General features: G+C 53.7%; 1 protein-coding gene across 4 annotated transcripts in view; it reads left to right on the plus strand.

Annotated features, from left to right (window-relative positions):
• MSI2 (musashi RNA binding protein 2) overlaps window positions 1-16,706 on the plus strand; it is a 407,990-nt gene that overhangs the window by 323,575 nt on the left and 67,709 nt on the right. For all 4 annotated transcript variants that reach the window (XM_018064098.1, XM_018064097.1, XM_018064096.1 and 1 more), the window contains exon 8: window positions 8,185-8,267. In XM_018064098.1, the coding sequence (XP_017919587.1) occupies window positions 8,185-8,267 (83 nt within the window). The remainder of the gene's footprint in view (window positions 1-8,184; window positions 8,268-16,706) is intronic.

Consider the following 16,706-nt stretch of genomic DNA (forward strand, 5'->3'; position numbering starts at 1 on the left):
CGTGGGAGCATCACGCCCGGGACGGTGGCCCCTCCTGCCTAGTACCTACGTCTGAAAGTGCTCAGGAAAGTAATGGCAGCTCAGACTGGACTTCACTGATGTCCGGGTAACAGGTAGCAAGTATCCCCAAGTGGCAGGCAGTCATCGGAAACGTGTCCTTTCCTTTGGAAAGGCAGCTTGTTTTTTTCTTCGAATAGATCGGTCTTCTGAGTTACATTTGTTTAGGACAAACTCAAGGGCATGCGAAGCCAGCAGGTCCCACCAGGTAAGGGGCCTTCACACCCTAGCCAAAGTTCCAGGAAAACCTTTCCAAGGAGATGAAACCCATGGCCCAGAAATGGTCTGAGTTGGGGGCAGGGTGGGCAGCCCGAGGTGAGGTGTCATCAGCAGACACACGGCTACCTTGCTGAAGCCCGCAGACCTCCAGGGCTCGAGCCCCAGGCCTCCCCTTCTCGGGACCATGGGGCCTCCAGACCAGCAGGGAGGGGGCACGAAAGGAGCCAGGCACGACTCCTGGCCAACTCCTGCTCTGGCTTCGGGGCCACGTGCCCGCATGGAGGAGGCGTGTAACTGTGGCGAGCAGTTGAGCAAAATGACGATGGAGGAGGCTGCCCTGCCCCTCTCAGGGTTGCCTTGGGGACCAGGGAGGGTGATAACAGGAGAAGTCTTTTGAAACCAGAAAGTGCTCCCCACGCCGGGACCCAAGGGATTCATATTTATCCTGGAAGCAGCCCACGGCTGCTGCTGCTTCCCACCAATACCGGGTTATTAGCCAGAAAGGGAGGTTGCGTCGGTTATAAATACACTTGGCGTATGCGTACCTTAAATTCCTCATGGGATACCCAGAATAAATTTGACAAGTCTGGGATTTTTTTTTCTCTCTCGTGTTTTTCCCCATTAACCAAGTGTGTTAACTCCTAACTTGCATTGATTTTCACTGAAGATGCATTGGACACCGCGTGATTGCCTATTAGTGTTCATTGACCTATATGATAAGAAAAGAAAAATTATTTTTGAGGCTAAGAGGAGGCCGTCCCCGTCTTTCCCTCCTGACCTAAAAAAGAATGCTTAGCTGTTGGCTGTTCCTCAGTGACTGCGTCTGGAGCAGGTCATTGTAATTGTGAGGTATCTTGTTCTCGGAGCTCTCGTCTTCTGTGCGTGTTCGTGTGTGTTTATAGCTTTGCATCATTCAGGTGAATAGTCAGTGTTGTTCATTTGAATAAAAGAGGGGAAAAAAAGGTTTGACTGTTGAACGCTTATCTCTTAAATAGAGCCTACTTGTTAGTTTCCATAATAGCTTCATTCAAGAGAATGCTGTAGAATTGCATTTTTAAATGCTCACTGCTACCCTATATATGTCCGTTTTTAAATCCCTTTTTGTTTGGGATTCACCTTCCCACCACCTTCTTTGTCCCAGTTTTGCTGACTCCTGGCGTCCCTCAGAAGTGCGGGTAGGGTTAACTTGGGGACTTGGAGAAAGGCAGGCAGGTTTCCTTTGCTGATGACGAGGGGGAGGGTCTCTTTGGGGAACTATCCTGTTTCCCCCCAAGTTTTGGCCCTGTGCCACTCTCCTCTACCCCACTTGTTTTCTGTCCCCTAGGGATGGTGGCTGGCGACTTTACATGCCTCGGGGTGGGGGGGGGCCTTCCCTGGTGGTGCAGCAGCTGAGACACCACCCACCCAATGCAGCGGGCCTGGGTTCGATCCCTGGTCAGGGAAGTGGATCCCGTGTGCTGCAACCAGGGGTTCACATGCCCCAGCGAAAATTCCCGTCTTCCACAATGAAGTTCAGAGATCCCACGTGCCACAGTTAAGACCTGGCACAGCCAAATTAACTAATTTTGAAACGTTTTCTGGCTCTGGCATGGCACCTTCTTAGGACCAAAAGAGACTATGCCCTGAGCAGGGGTGTTCACAGGGGTTCCCCAAGGGGCCCTGCTGGCGTGAGAGCCCTCACAGACTCCGTGCGTCCAAGTCCTTGCCCCGGCAGGGACCAGAGCAGGACTCCCCACGCACACCGGGCCAGCTCTGCTGACTCTCCGTGAGGCCAGAGCGGTGAAGGCGCTCTCCTGGGGCACACAGCTCACTACCCGGCCCTTGCTTTTGAGCAAGGATAATTGCGTGTTTTTCACCTGGCTGCTATGCGTCTGATGGACCTTCATGAGACTCCATTTCTGATTCTCTGCAAGGCTCTCTTTTGGAGAAAAATGAGAGGGAAATAGTCAGTCCTTCCCTTTCCTTTTTTTCCCCTTATGTTCCAAAAAAATATTTATTTATAAAAAATACAATGGGATAGGTTTATGCTGAGAAATGCAGCAATAAATGCTGTGGAAGCAAACAGAGCAATTCTACATTGGCACAAACAGGAAGAGCAAAGGCGCCCCCAGACTTCAATGTCTGCAGGCCGATTCTGTACATGCTCCTTTTGAAACGCCACTCTCATCAGCTTAGGTAAGAATAAGTGCACATATAGTCGCAAATGCACACTGGTCGGGACTAACAAACAATACTGTGGAAACGTTGATAGGTAAATTTCTAAAATGCTGCATCTTAAATTTAGTTGGCAAAAAACACATTTAGCTGTAAGTATGTTTAGTCTTCCATGTAGAAATGAGATACTAAACAGTAAAAAGAAAAAAAAATAGCTTCCTATTGTTTGAGAATACCAGTTTAAGCAGAGGACTGTAAAAATGCATAGGGTTTTAACGAAAGAACTGACGGCACAAGAGTACTCCTCAGCCTCCTGCGTCTCGTGTGGAATCTGTACATTCGGCAGACTGTTCAAAAGACTGCGATGCCCCGAAAACAGTATGCTAAGTGAAATAAACCAGACGCAGAAGAACAGTGTATGATTCCAAGTACATGAAGTGCCTTGAGTAGGCGAGTTCATGGAGAATAAATGTTACTGGGGGCTGCGGGAGGGAGGAAGGGAGAGACATTGCTTCAGGGCACAGAGTTCTGCTCTGGGAGGGGGACAAGCTCTGGGGATGATGGTTCTGGAGAGTGCAACATCGTGAGTGAACGAACGTCACCATCCTGCACACTTAAAAATGGCTAAAGTGGTACATTTTATGTTACGTTTATTTTACCCAGTAAAAAATTAATTTCAAAAATGGAAAAGGCTTTGATGCCAGAAAAGGATTTTTCCCACCCACTGGCGCATCCCTCTCAAATTTTTGACTTCCTTCTTCTGCCCTTCACACCTCAGGTTAATTTATTTTGTTGGGGCGGGCGCAGTGCTCACCACTGAGTTGCTAATTCATTGTATATGGGATGCATCTGTAAGATAAAAATGATTATACGTTCAGGAATAACATTTATTGATAATTAAGTGCTTCGTTGCTTCTTTGCTTTATCCAAGTGGAATAAATAAATATTTTAGACATAATCAAGTTTGTTTTCTGTTTGGGCCAAACAGGCATGGCTGTTGAAATGATACAGATCTTTAAAATACTGCAAATGAGTCTTGACATTGTTGAATTGTGTTGCGTCCAAGGTACATAGGCTTGAGATCCAGACTCTCTCCTGTGATCAGGAAAATCTGTTTTGTGATACTCGAATTCTGAGTCCTTCGGGATTAGGGAAGGGACCAGCGGGGAGCCAGGATCTGAAGTGATGCTGTCTGTGCGTCTTCCCCCTCCCTTCCGCATGCAGCAGTCTGCATGTTAATTCCTGTCTCCCAGCTCCCTCCTCTGTTCCTCTTCCTGTCTCTGAGCGGTGGCAGGGAGTGGGCGACAGTGAGTCTGGAGTAGCGCTGGGCCAGGAGTTCTGATAGTTACTGTGTGGTGGACCAGGCAGAAGTGGGGAAAAGCAGTTTCCTTGGCAGGGGACTGAACGTGGCGCTTCTAGGTGACTCGACTTACCTGGGCACCAGGTGACATTAAACCAGTCTCCTCCAGCTCCTGGAGGGGAGCCCTGGACGGGCACTGACTCACCTTCTTTTCCGGTGGCGCAGATGGGCATGCCTCATTTGTCCACACTCTCCCGCCTTCCATTCAAAGCGCATGCCTGGTCTAGCTGGAGCGATCTCGTGGGTTCCGTCTGTATGGGGGTGGCCAGAACCTGCCACCTTGCTGTCTTAGCTCCAGCGGCTGCTGTGAGAAATGGCTGCTGACTGAGGGCTTCAAGCCGCAGAAGTTCATTCTCTCACAGTTCTGGAGGCTAAAGTCCGAAATCAGAGCATCAGGAGGACCATGTTCCCTCCGCAGGCTCTAGGGGCCAGCCTTCCCTCTCCCGGCTCCTGAGGGCTCCTGGCCTGCCTTGGATGGCGGCCTTGTCCCTGCAGGCCCTGCGTCCATCCTTATGGGCCGTCTCCCTCGGAGTCTCTCACCTCCCTCTCCAAGGGACAGGATGCCTGCCGTTGGATGGCAGGCCACCCTAACAGTGGGGTGATCTCTTCATGAGATTCTGAACTTATATTTGCAAAAGCCTTTTTTTCTAGATAACATCACTTTCATAGTTTCCAGGGGGTAGGATGTGAACCTACTTTTTGGGGGCCGCTGTTCATCCTGATTGGCAGTGGGGTTCTCTCCTTGCCTAAGAACTGGCCCATCTTGGTGTGTTGAGGGTTTGCATGTTGCCTTGGTCTGAGTTTGGGCCAGAGGGGCAGCTTCAGAGACAGAGGAGATGCCAGAGTGACTCATGGCCTAGATGTGAGAGTCGCAAGGAAGGGGGAGGCCTGCACAGGAAAGAAGTGGGAACCTCTGACCTGTCCCTTGAGAACAGGGACACGAGGCTATGTTGATGTCCATGTCCAGCACGGTGCCTGGCACACAGGGAGCGGGTTTATGCCCAGGAGGGCCTAAGTCCGTCTCGAGGGAAGGCTATGATGCGGGTTAGCCAGCCGCTCAGGCCCTGGAGGAGCAGAAATGGCTCGTTCTGTTGTGCTCAGCCCCCCACCGCTGTGTGTTAGGGCCTCTGTGTGTCCTGGGGACCCAGAGTAAGTAAGGCCCCTGCCCAGCCCTTGTCCTCGAAGCCAGTCTAGAAGGTTCCTGCATCCTCTGCCGTGCCGCCTCTCCCTCCCTTGCGGACCTTCTGAAGGCATTGCACCTTGGTCGCTTCTAGGACCTGGGTTCCAGAAGCGTGGCCAGGAAGGGGATCAGCCTAAACGTTGCCCTCTGCGCGCTGCAGCAGCTTCTGCCTGGATGAGAACCTTGTTGTTGTTCAGTCGCTCAGTTGCGTCTGACACTTCGTGACCCCATGGACTGCAGCACGCTGGTCTCCTCTGTCCTTCACTGTCTCCCAGAGTTTGTTCAATTTCATGTCCATTGAGTCGGTGGTGCTAGCCGTCTTTTCAGGCCCCTTTGAAGGGGGACTTGGGCAGCCATCACAACAAAGCCCAAAGAGAAATCATTCCAAGACTTGCCTCTGGGTGTGGTCTCCTCCAGCCCTGCACGTGACTGTGGGACCGAGGGCCAGAGAGAAGGTCACTGCTGCAGCGCTCTCTGCAGGGACCTGGTGTAGAGGGGTGTATGGACCTGGTGAGTTGTTTCCTGTTGGGCCTCATTTTAAACAAAATAACATTGTATCCAAAGACCCTGGGAGAAACTTGCCAACTCTGACCCTGTGTGGCAAAGGCTTGTACATGCTCCTCACGACAGGTCTCTCGATGGGTCTCACCTCCAGCCTTCCGTGTCTGCAGTGGCCTGGGCTGAGCTGCAGAGGCTGGGAACACCGACCTGGTATTTGGTGTTTGGTAATAAATCACGTGGGCTTCCCTGATGGTTCAGACGGTAAAGAACCCAACTGCAGTGCACGAGACCAGGGTTCGATCCCTGGGTAGGGAAGATCCCCCTGGAGGAGGGCATGGCAGCCCACTCCAGTACTCCTGCTTGGAGAATCCCATGGACAGAGGAGGCAGGTGGGCTGCAGTCCATGGGGTCACAAAGAGCCGGACACGACTGGGCAACTGAGCACAGCAAGCACAGTAAATTACATAGCATCGTAAAGATCGTGATAGCCGATTCTGTGGTCATCCTGGCCCTCTGTTTTACTGGAGACAGAGAGCAGGGAGTGGCCTTTTCCATTCCTTCCCCGAGGAATCTTCTGGATCTCACGGGAGCTGGGATGTAGGTGTGCAATGCTCACAGCAGCCTGTTCTCCGCTGTTCCTTGAAAGATGGTTGCAGGTCAGGGAGAAGAGCATCCTGAGAGATTTTCTGTCCACCTGGGATTTCTGGGGCCCAGAGTAGACACAGACACAGAAGCTTAAAAAGGGAGCATCTGTATGTGTACTCATTGACAAGAAGCACTGATTGTCATAATACTAAAACAGCTGTTCTGATTTTCGTGTCCCTGGTTGGTGTGCACAGGCCAGGCTCATAACTTTGGAGAGGACAGTGTCTTGGGCAGTTGAGCTGTTGGGAAGCTCCCCTGGAAGAGGACATGGCAACCCGCTCCAGTATTTGGGCTCAGACAGTAAAGAACCTGTCTGCAGTGCAGGAGACCTGGGTTCGATCCCTGGGTTGGGAGGATCCCCTGGAGAAGGAAATGGCAAGCCACTCCAGTATTCTGGCCTGGAGAATCCCATGGACAGAGGAGTATGGCAGGCTGCAGTCCATAAGGTCACACAGAGCTGGACACGACTGAAGCGACTTGGCACGCACATAGACTGGGAGGCTTACAAGCAACAGAAATGTGTTTCTCATGATACTGGAGGCCGCAAGCCCACGATCAGGGCGTCAGCATGGTCAGGTTTTTGGTGAAGGCCCTCTTCTGGTTTGCAAAGGGATGTCTTATTGTGTCCTCCCAGGGCAGAGAGCGCAAGGAAGCAGCCTGCCTCGTGTGTTACATAAGGGCACTGATCCCGTTCATGAGGCCTCCACCCTCTTGATCCAAACGTCTCCCAAAGGCCCAACCTCCTAACACCATCCCGCTGGGGGAGGATTTCAATACATGAATTTGGGGGAACACAAACATTGAGTCCATGAAGTTCTCCGGGCAAGAGTACTGGAGTGGGTAGCCATTCCCTTCTCCAGGGCGTCTTCCCGACCTAAGGATTGAACCTGGGTCTCCTGCATTGAAGGCAGATTCTTTACCGTCTGAGCCACCGTGGACCGAGGAGCCTGGTGGGCTATATAGCCCATGGGGTTGCAAAGAGCTGGACACGACTGAGCAACTAACACTTTCACTTCCACTAAACATTGAGCCCATAGCAGGGGTTTGGGTTGTGACCCCAAAGGGTCCCAGCATGCAGTCTCACCACCTTAGGTTGCAGGTGCGAACCTTGAGGCTCAGCGGGGAGAAGGGGCTTCCCAGGAGGACACATATATTTGATGCAGAGTCAGGACTGGGGTCCGGGTCTGTGGCCTCCCCATCAGGGTGTCTGTGGTCCTGCGTGCATCCGCTGTGGCTTCGTTTCATCCAGGGCAGGGTGCCATCCCGTGAGTGGGTCTGTATGTCAAAGCGCAGCTTACCCAGTGGGGTCACAGATGGGGCAGCATGCTGAACCCTGCTGGGGGGCGGGAGGAGAAGAAAGCGAGGGCAGGAGGGTGGCGAGAGGCACTCAGGATGCTGAGCAGTGGTCGGCTGCCAAAATTCTTCAGTGCAGCTTGTCTAGCAAAGCCGGCCTCCAGCCGAGTAAATACAGCAGATAGCTGACGGGCTGACAGCAGGCATCAAACAGTCTTAAACTGCACCAAATCCACAGCGCTTTTGAAGCCGCAGTAGAAAAAGGATGCCTGCGCAGAACAGAGGCCTGAGACTTTTAATCGTTTCTTCCAGGCCTCAGGATGTCCTGATGAGGTATTAGAGGAAGTAATTCAGGAAGAAAGGGACAAATAACCGCCTCCGTCTGGAGGCCGACCCGAGGGCTGGCCACTCCATCGAGGAAAGGGCGAGTATGGCCCCGCGGTCATCTGCTGTTGTTGTCCCCCGCCCGCCCGCCTCCCGCCGGGAGCCGCGGGCTCTGACCCTTATAAATAACAGACACGTAAATTTCCTGTTTGCTTCCGGGCAGATGTAAACCACATGTGCCCGCCGCATGGGGGTGAAACCATTAACTTTTCCTCACTGTTGGAAGGGTGCGCGGTACAAATTAGAAATCATTTCCTGAAGCTGGAGGCCCCACGCAGGGATCTATTCCCTGCCCTCCTCCCAGGAGCCTGGTCACCACCGCAGGACATCAAAGAAAGGGAACCGAACTCAACTTCTCCTCTCTGTCTTTTTTCCCTCCTGTCTCCTCTAGGGTTTGGCTTTGTCACTTTTGAGAATGAAGACGTTGTGGAGAAAGTCTGTGAGATTCATTTCCATGAAATCAATAATAAAATGGTAAGTTGGTGGGAAGGCAGTCTAAAAAGGAGGGGATAGATATGTATACGTATAACTCATTCATTTTGCTGTACAGCAGAAACTAATATGTTGTTGTAAAGCAATTATACCTCAATAAAAATCAATGAGACAATGGTAAGTTGGTAGGGGTTACATTGAAATGCTTCCCCTTGCCCCGGATCCACCCCTTGTCCCGCAGACTGCCGCAGCCCGGTCATGCCTGAAGGTGCGCTGGGTGGGCGCAGGGACCAGACCAAGAGTTCAGCTCTGTGAACGGCAGGAGTTGACAAGGTTTTTCTGTTAAGGATCAAATAGGATATATTTTCTGCTTTGCAGGCCATGCAACTGACTACCCAGCTACAGAATACCTGCAGACAATATATACAGGGATAAGCAGGGCTGTGTTTAATAAAGCTTTGTTTAGGGACACTAAAATTGAAATCTTGCAATTTTCACCTCATTTTTATTGATTAAATGATTGACATTTTAAAATGTAAAAACTGGGGCCTTCCTTGGTGGTTCAATGGTTAAGACTTTGCCTTCCAATGTAGGGGGTCTGGGTTCAACCCCTGATCCGGGAGCTAAGAGTCCACATGCCTCCAAAAGACAAAACATAAGACAGAAGCAATGTTGTAATGAATTCAATAAAGACTTTAAAAATGGTTCACATTAAAAAAAAAAATTCTTAAAAGAAAAATGTAAAAACCATTCCTGACTCTGGGCCTCTACAAAAGTGGCTGGGGGACTCAGATTTGACCTGCAAGTTTTAATTTGCCAACACCTGGTTTTGGTATGTATCTGCTGTTTAGCTTGGTTTTTGAGAGCTCTATCTTAAATATGAAGTTTTTTGCCCAAATTAACTATCTCTTTAGGCCCTGCTGGGTAATTAATATTCTTTCCTTCTGATCAGCTAGTGTGACCCTCATGATCAGTTGTTTTGGCCTCCATTTGGCCTTCAAAAGTCTCCTTTCCTAGAGGACACGCTCGACTAGAAGCGTGTTGGATCTTTGAAGTCTGGGTTGCCAGACCGACAGCCCAGAGAAGTGGCCACCAGAGGGCGCCATACCATGTGCAGCTCATGCGTGACAGCTTGGAAGTCTAAACGCCTTTCTTCCAATTGAGTAGGTGGGTGAGAACCCCCTTCCTGTTGGCTCCAGAAAGATGGCAGCCCAGCAGGTGTTTCTAGAGCCATCAGCAGGTCTTGGGAGCCAGAACATTTGCAGTTAGCAGCACCTCCAGCCCCAAGAAAAGAGGGAGGGCGCCTTTGTGTTGACTCTGTTACAGCTGTAACTTTGATATTCTCTTTCTTTAGTCAAAACATTCCTTGCTTCTGAAACATGCATTCAGATAACACATTGTATATTGGTCTGATATGTGTTCACCAACTTTAAATTCAATAATAGAGCTTTTAGTGTGGATAAGATCAAAGCAATCTGCTTAGCATGTGGTTGCTACAGGCCTGATTCAATATTTGACTTGCTAATTTTTTCCCAGGGCACTAAAATAATATTGTTCGTATTGTTCCTAACCGTCATATGCATCTGAAATGAAAATACTGTTTCTTTGCGTCCTGTGGGTTGGAGGCGTCAGCTCAGGCGTTGAAATGGTACCGGGCGGATGGGGGTAGAGAAATAACCAAGGTCCCCTCACAGGCTCCCACCCCCTCCAGCTGATACTTCTCTCTCGGTAGGTCAGCACTTGCTGTTTTTTAAAAAAACTAGAGACGAGGCTTAAAAGAAAGCCGCTTTTAGTGCCCGGAGGCCTTGTGTCTCTAGCCAGGCCAGCTGTGGCCAGACTCCAATGAGGCCTGCCTGGGCACTGGGGGATGCGGAAGGGCCGCCCAAGGCAGTGGCAGCGTCCAGTCCTGTCCTGCCAGGACTTCACGGTTCGTCGGGAAGGCCCGATGTCGCCTGGCAAGAGGCCTCGCGGTGCTGCCGCAAATGCATATGTGCGGCCCTTCACTGTTGACTGGCTTGGCGACAAGCCTGAGACGCAAGCGGAAAGGGCTTCCTTCTCCCCGCTGTTCTGTGGGGAGACAGAGGCCCAGGGGATATGCCCCCGGGCCCCCTCTATAGGGAAGGCGCACAGGCCTTGGCGTATTGGCTGCCAGGCAAGCTGGCTTGGAGGTGGGGAGGTGGACCCCCAGATGACACGGGGGACAGTCAGAAGCTAGAGCTCCAGGCCCAGGTAACCTGCAGGCTGGCCTGAAGCCAGAGAGGTTTGTAGCCGTTGTCCCCCGTCCGTCACGTTTGTCCCTTTCTTTTGCACCAGGGTGGAAGCCGATGGTGGCAGGCGCAGGTAACAGTGTGCAGAGCGTGAGGTCTCTGTTTTCTGTGGAACCTGGGGCTGGTTTTAAGAGAATAAGCAAGAACAGACATAGGCAAGAGGCATGAATCAGGGCCAGACGGGTCAGGATCACAGAAGCCAATGGAGGCGTCACTGTAGGTGCCCAGAGCAGCCCCACCAGGTACAGGCCCAGAGGGGGAACTTAGAGGTGCTGGAGAGGGTAGCATTAGGTCACCTGGCTGAGCTCCAGCGTAACAGGAGGGCCTGTGCTGACCACCTCGCAGGATTGATCCCACGAGCAAAAGCCCCAGGTTGGGCTTGATAAACATTAGCTCTTGCTGTGGTCCACAGTGCCATCATTGAAAGGACTTCTCCAGCAAGCTCCTGTCCTCGGAAGAAGGGTGGAATTTAAAGCACATTGGTAGAGGGGCCCACATCCTGAATTGCTTTGGGTTCTGTGATACCGGTGTCTACTTCTAAGACTCACAGAAAAAAGAAATGAATTTAAACTGTGCTGTGGACAGAATTCAAATGAGAGATCAGAAAGACTCTGAGAGCTCAGAGACTGCCAAGCAGAAACAGGGGCGGCGGTGAGAATGTACGTAGGAGTGTTTTGTAAACTGGGCTGTGCTCCAGCACTGTGAACACAGATCTCCTGGAAGCCTTGCGGGGACAGAGTGGCAGGGGCCCCCTCCACACCCCCGAGCCCCTGCAGCTACCGTTGTCTCCTGTCCACAGGGAGGAGAGAACTCACCGTGCTGAGTCACAAACACAGGACTCGAATCCAGCTCTTCTGATTCTTAATCCGGCACGCAGTGGGCCCTGTGTACATGATCGTGGAACCAAGAAAGGGTTAGGCGAGGGACCCTGTGACAGTAAGGCATGTCTCATTCCCATAGCCATTTCCCACCTGATTTGGTTGTTGAATTTCCTGGGCATTACAAAAAAGAGAGAGAGATGAGGGTCCTTCTCTATATCCAGGACAGCCAGCAGCTGATGGAGGGGCACGTGCTTCTACCTGCAAAGGAGCAGAGAGGCCAGAAGAAGAAACTCTACCCTGCTCGCTGCTCCCCGCCACCCCCTCCCCCCGGGGAGGTCAGGGTCACGGCAGGGGGATGGGCAGAGCCACGCCTGGCGCCCCCACACGAGACCCCAGGAATCGCCGGTATTTGGGGAAGCCAACGCCACCATCTCCTGAGTGCTTGCGTTATGGCTGCCGTTTGATCCTCACCCACACCTGGTGAAGGTGCTGATTATTATTGTTTAAATTTTATTTATTTTAATTGGAGGCTAATTACAGTGTTCTGGTGGTTTTTGCCATACACTGACATGGGTCAGTCATGGGCGTATGCTTGACTGATAAGCAAGGCGAGGCAGAGAGAGGAGTCAGGCAGCTTGCTCGGAGCCACACAGCCAGCGAGTGGCTGCAGCAGGTTCCAGGCCGGAGCTCCCGTCTGTACCCATAGGCCGCTCCTCTCGTGGCTGAAGGGGACCTGGAGGGGCATCATCTAGCTGGGCACCAGCCTTCCAGGGCTGCTGACCGCCCCTCTCAGCAGCCACACGGCAGCCCAGGTGGTTCCAAGTTCTCCTGCGAGCACGCAGAGGATGCAGGCTCACTCAGGGCCAGGCTCCCGACTGGCAACAAGGCCTAAGCCTCCAAGGGGCCCCTGAGGGCCGCAGGCCTCTTCCCCACTCCCCCCCACAACCCAAGCTCAGGGCCCGACCCACGAGACCTGGTCCCGGTGTCCGACCAGACACAGAACGGAGTGCAGACGTGGCTCCTCACAGTCAACACACAGGGCACGTGTGGGCCATGTGTTGACCGTCCGGAGGGGCACCCCCCGGGCCCCAGCGCCAGCCCGCCAGCGCAGTACAGTAGTGACGCCTCCCTCCCCCTGGGCCTGATTAGTCACCAGTGCAGCCCCAGGGCCTCCGACAGCCATGGGGAGGGAGGTGAGGACTGACAGAGACCGCCCTGGGCCGGCCTCCTCGGGGTCCTGGCTCAGCCCTCACCTCAGAAGTCGGGGGGCAATGCCAGCCGCAGCAGGTGAGGACCCAGGGTCCAGCTAGAAACGTGCCAGGCAGGGGCACTTCGAGCCCTTCCCTGGCTCTGACCCACTGCAGGACATCAATGCCCACCAGGCAGCTCACACTCAGGCGGCCGTCGTCCCCCCGCACGGAGTGGACAGCAGGGCTCACTCAGGAAGGGACTTCCGCCACCCACGGCTGAAAGGGCAGTGCTGGGATTTGAACCTGTGTCCTCCTGGCCCCAGCCCTGGGTTCTTCCCACTCTACACTGCTGCCGCCTTAGACAGACCTCATCATGGAAAAATCTGGACAGATTTGACTGGTGGATACAAGGGCAAGGTTTTGTTTTATGCAGCGATTGCTATAGGATTCCTTTAAGCATCCTTTTCCTTGTTCCTTTAAGGCGATCCAATGTATGAAAACTGCTAAGCAAGCTTGTTAGGAATGCAGAGTATCAGGCCCTGCCCCAGATGTGCCGAAACAGAATCTGCATTTTGAGAAATCCGCAGTGATTTGTGTGCACATTAAAGTCTGAGTGCTCTGGAGAGCATCGTGGCTGACGAGATAACGTGGGGGTTTGGGTCATAAATCGTCCATCCAGTGTCATGAGGAAGGAACCCGGGACTGAACACGGAGTCAGCTGAGTCTGGGGCTCTCGGCAGCACACACCCCTGCGTGGTCAGAGACCAGACCAGAGGACGCTCTCAGCATCCTCGCCTCCCCTCTGACTTGGGTCTTGAGGAGTTGACTGCAGGTGTGTGAGGCTCATCCACAGGGTGATGGTCTGGACCCTCCAGTGATGTCGAATGTCCTTGTCCCCAGGTTGGGACCTACTGGGTCATTTAGAAGCACCCAGGACTTCAAAACGTGGTCCCAGCCTGAAGTCTAGGCCCACCACTGGTTGTCCTGCGGCTGGCAAGTACCCCACCTGTATGCATGTGTTTCCTCCTCCCAAAGATGGTGATGGTCACTGCCCTCGGCCTCCTGCAGGAAGTGCTGATTCAGTCCCTGACCCTGGGAGGGCTCGGCCTGCTCTGTCGATGGGGATATAAGCTGGTCGCCTTGAAGGAATCAGCCTTCCTGAAACCCCCTTAGTAACTATAACTTTCCACTTGGCCTAAACCAGGCACCAATAAATTTTTTGTCAAGGGCCAGACAGTAAATATTTTAAGCCTCAAAGGCTGTTCGTCTCTGTCACAAAGAATGATATGTAAATGATGGGCATGGCTGCTGCTGCTGCTGCTGCTGAGTCGCTTCAGTCGTGTCCGACTCTGTGCGACCCCATAGGCGGCAGCCTACCAGGCTCCCCCATCCCTGGGATTCTCCAGGCAAGAACACTGGAGTGGGTTGCCATTTCCTCCTCCAGTGCATGAAAGTGAAAAGTGAAAGTGAAGTCACTCAGTTGTGTCCGACCCTCAGCGACCCCATGGCCTGCAGCCCTCCAGGCTCCTCCATCCGTGGGATTTTCCAGGCAAGAGTACTGGAGTGGGGTGCCATTGCCTTCTCTGATGGGCATGGCTACGTTGAAGTAAAACCTTATTTACAAAAATAAGTGGCAGCTGGATTTGGCCTCGGACCTCAGTTTTCAACTCCTGGCCTCATCCGCTGTAGTTCAGAGCTGGTGGTCTGCTTATCTCAATGGGCCCAAGGGGAGCTTCTCAGCCAAGCGGTCACCCAGGTCCACTACTATTGAGGCAGCATTTTACTAGTTGGGGCGGGGGCCAGCAAGCAGGTGCCAGGGTTTGGCGTTGTAGCCTGTGGAAAGTAGCAGCACCTTCGTTCTTAGGGGGCAGGTGTGGAGGGAAGCATGGGGTGCTGTCCACCCAAGAGGCCTTCCCGGTGGTGGTGCCGTGAACCGCTCACTGCCGACGCCCCACAGTGCAGTCACTGCCTGCTCCTGACGGTGACCTCGGGCAGGCTTCTGTGCGTCAGCTCTGTAAGACAGGCAGTGTGGCCCCTCCCATGAAGACTGCTGGAATTGGGGCTTGTGGAGGGCTTTACCAGGCCGCACACAGCACATTCTGTCATCGTGAGAGGTCTTCTCACTGTCGTAGCCGTCGTCAGCACTGTCATTATCCTTAGAACCATTACATTGAACAAAGATGTAATCCTAAGGTAGCGCGGTCCTGGCCAGATGACAGGGCAGTGGGAGGCAGGTGTGCAGACCTGGGCAGGTCCAGGACCCAAGTCTCCAGGGCAACAGGGCGTGAGGTGGGTACTCTTGGGGGTCCTGACAGGATGGGGGCACACAGCCTGCACAGCAGAAGGGGACCCCCGGATAGGGTTTTCTAGGTCCCAGGGAAGCGGACTCAGACGTTTCCACTGACTCATCCTTTGGGGAGGTTACAAAAACCCCACTTCTAAGGTCAGAGCCTGGTGTGATCTCAAGCCTGCCTCCTCCCATTGGGGCACACTTGGGGAGTTAACCCCCAGAACAGGGGCCTCTGAGTGGGAGTGGCCGGCAGGCAAGAGAGCAGGAAAGTCCTGGGTTGGCCCCTCGGACCTGGGGCTGCAGTTCTGGGTCAGGGGATCGGCGGAGGCCCCAGGCCGGGGTGGGCGCTGACCCTGGCAGGGTGCTCCGGAGACCCAGGACGTTGCCTCCCTCCAGCTCCCCCCAACCGTCAGCCTGAGGACTGAGCTCTGCTGGGAACCAGCCCCAGCATGAGGGGGAGGGAGAGGAGGGGTGGGTGGAATTAACTGGGCTTCTGTGTTCACTATCGTATTTGTAGCATCGTCCTCACTCGTAAGCTAATTTTAGCTATCCATTCTGCTTCTGCTACCATTTATAAAATGAGAATGTCAAATGCAATATTAAACAAGCAGGATGAAGGCAAAAAAAAAAAAAAAAAAAAACGGCAACAGGAAACGCCAGAGAGGCACTTAATAAATGAATCTTGTGTTTACGCGGGAGAGGGAGCAGTCCTCGCCCACCCCCAGCCCCCCCAGCCCATCACGCATGCGCGCGCTCCCATCCGCACGCTGCTTGTGTACCAGCTCTGTTCCCGCGAGCAGAGGGCGCTCTGTGTCGAGGGAGGTGGGGGCAGTAGGGAGGGCCGCGGTGGTTGGGTGGGAAATGTTCATCGCTCTGTAGGCAGAAGTAATTTTTCCTGCAGGGAGGTGGCGTCCCGTTGTCTGAGATCTGGCTCCTTTGCCCTTGATGTGTCCCTGGGGAGGTCACTGAAGGAGGCCGGGGAGCGCGGAGCAGCTTCTCGGTGTCTCGGTGCCCAGGGCCTGCGGCTTATCCGCGCGCACGGGCCCCGCCTCCCTGCACACGCCACCCCTGGGTGCAGGGGAGGGCCGGCAGCCTCCAGAGGAGGCCGCTCCCTGCCTTGGGCTGTGCTCACCTGCTCTGCCCGGCTTCCCAGGGACGCGTGAGCCGACGCTCAAGCCGCGCTTTGCTTTTCTTCTCTTGAATTGAGAAATGAAGCTGGGCCCAGCCCCAGTCTCTGGCAGAGCACCCCCCCACACACAAACACACACACAGACCGACGAGGATAAACACCCAGCTTGTGGCAGAATTGGGGCACCTGCTGGAGGCTGAGGTTTCTTTTCACTTTGAAATGCCCTTGCAGGTTCCCAGAAATGAAAAGAACAGCTGCTGCCGCCACCATCGGCTTTTCTCCCAAACAGTGCCGCCTGGGAGGCTGCCTTGGCGCACCTTGCTGATGAGAGCAGGAGGGCGGGCCTACCTGGCCAGCAGGTCTGGGAGGTCGGCAGGGGCCAGCCGAGGACTCCGGGCCGGGGCCGCAGGCCGGGAAGGGGGGGCGGGCGGTCACTTTCTCCTTCCCTCCCTGCTCAGCAGGCTTTGGGATTTTCATTTTAAGCAGAGGTGTGAGCTGGCTTTGTTGCCTTGAAGGGCTCACACCTAGGCTCCGTGTGGAGGACAGTCAGGTGTGAGCCAGCACCAGCTTCTGCAGGATTAGCTGGTTTAATTTCTCAGCTCCCTGCAGCCCTGTGGCGTGGGCACTGTTCCTCTGCTCCACAGATGAGAAAATCGAGGCACAGAGAAGTCAGACAGCTGGTTCCAGCTCAGAGCCGGCCACGGTGCAGCGACGAAGCCAGAACCCTTGGGCTCTAGGCTAGACCTCAGGACGAGGCCGCCCACCCCCGAGATCTGGGCGAGGC

The sequence above is a fragment of the Capra hircus genome, chromosome 19, assembly GCF_001704415.2.
Source record: "Capra hircus breed San Clemente chromosome 19, ASM170441v1, whole genome shotgun sequence".
Taxonomy (NCBI): domain Eukaryota; kingdom Metazoa; phylum Chordata; class Mammalia; order Artiodactyla; family Bovidae; genus Capra; species Capra hircus.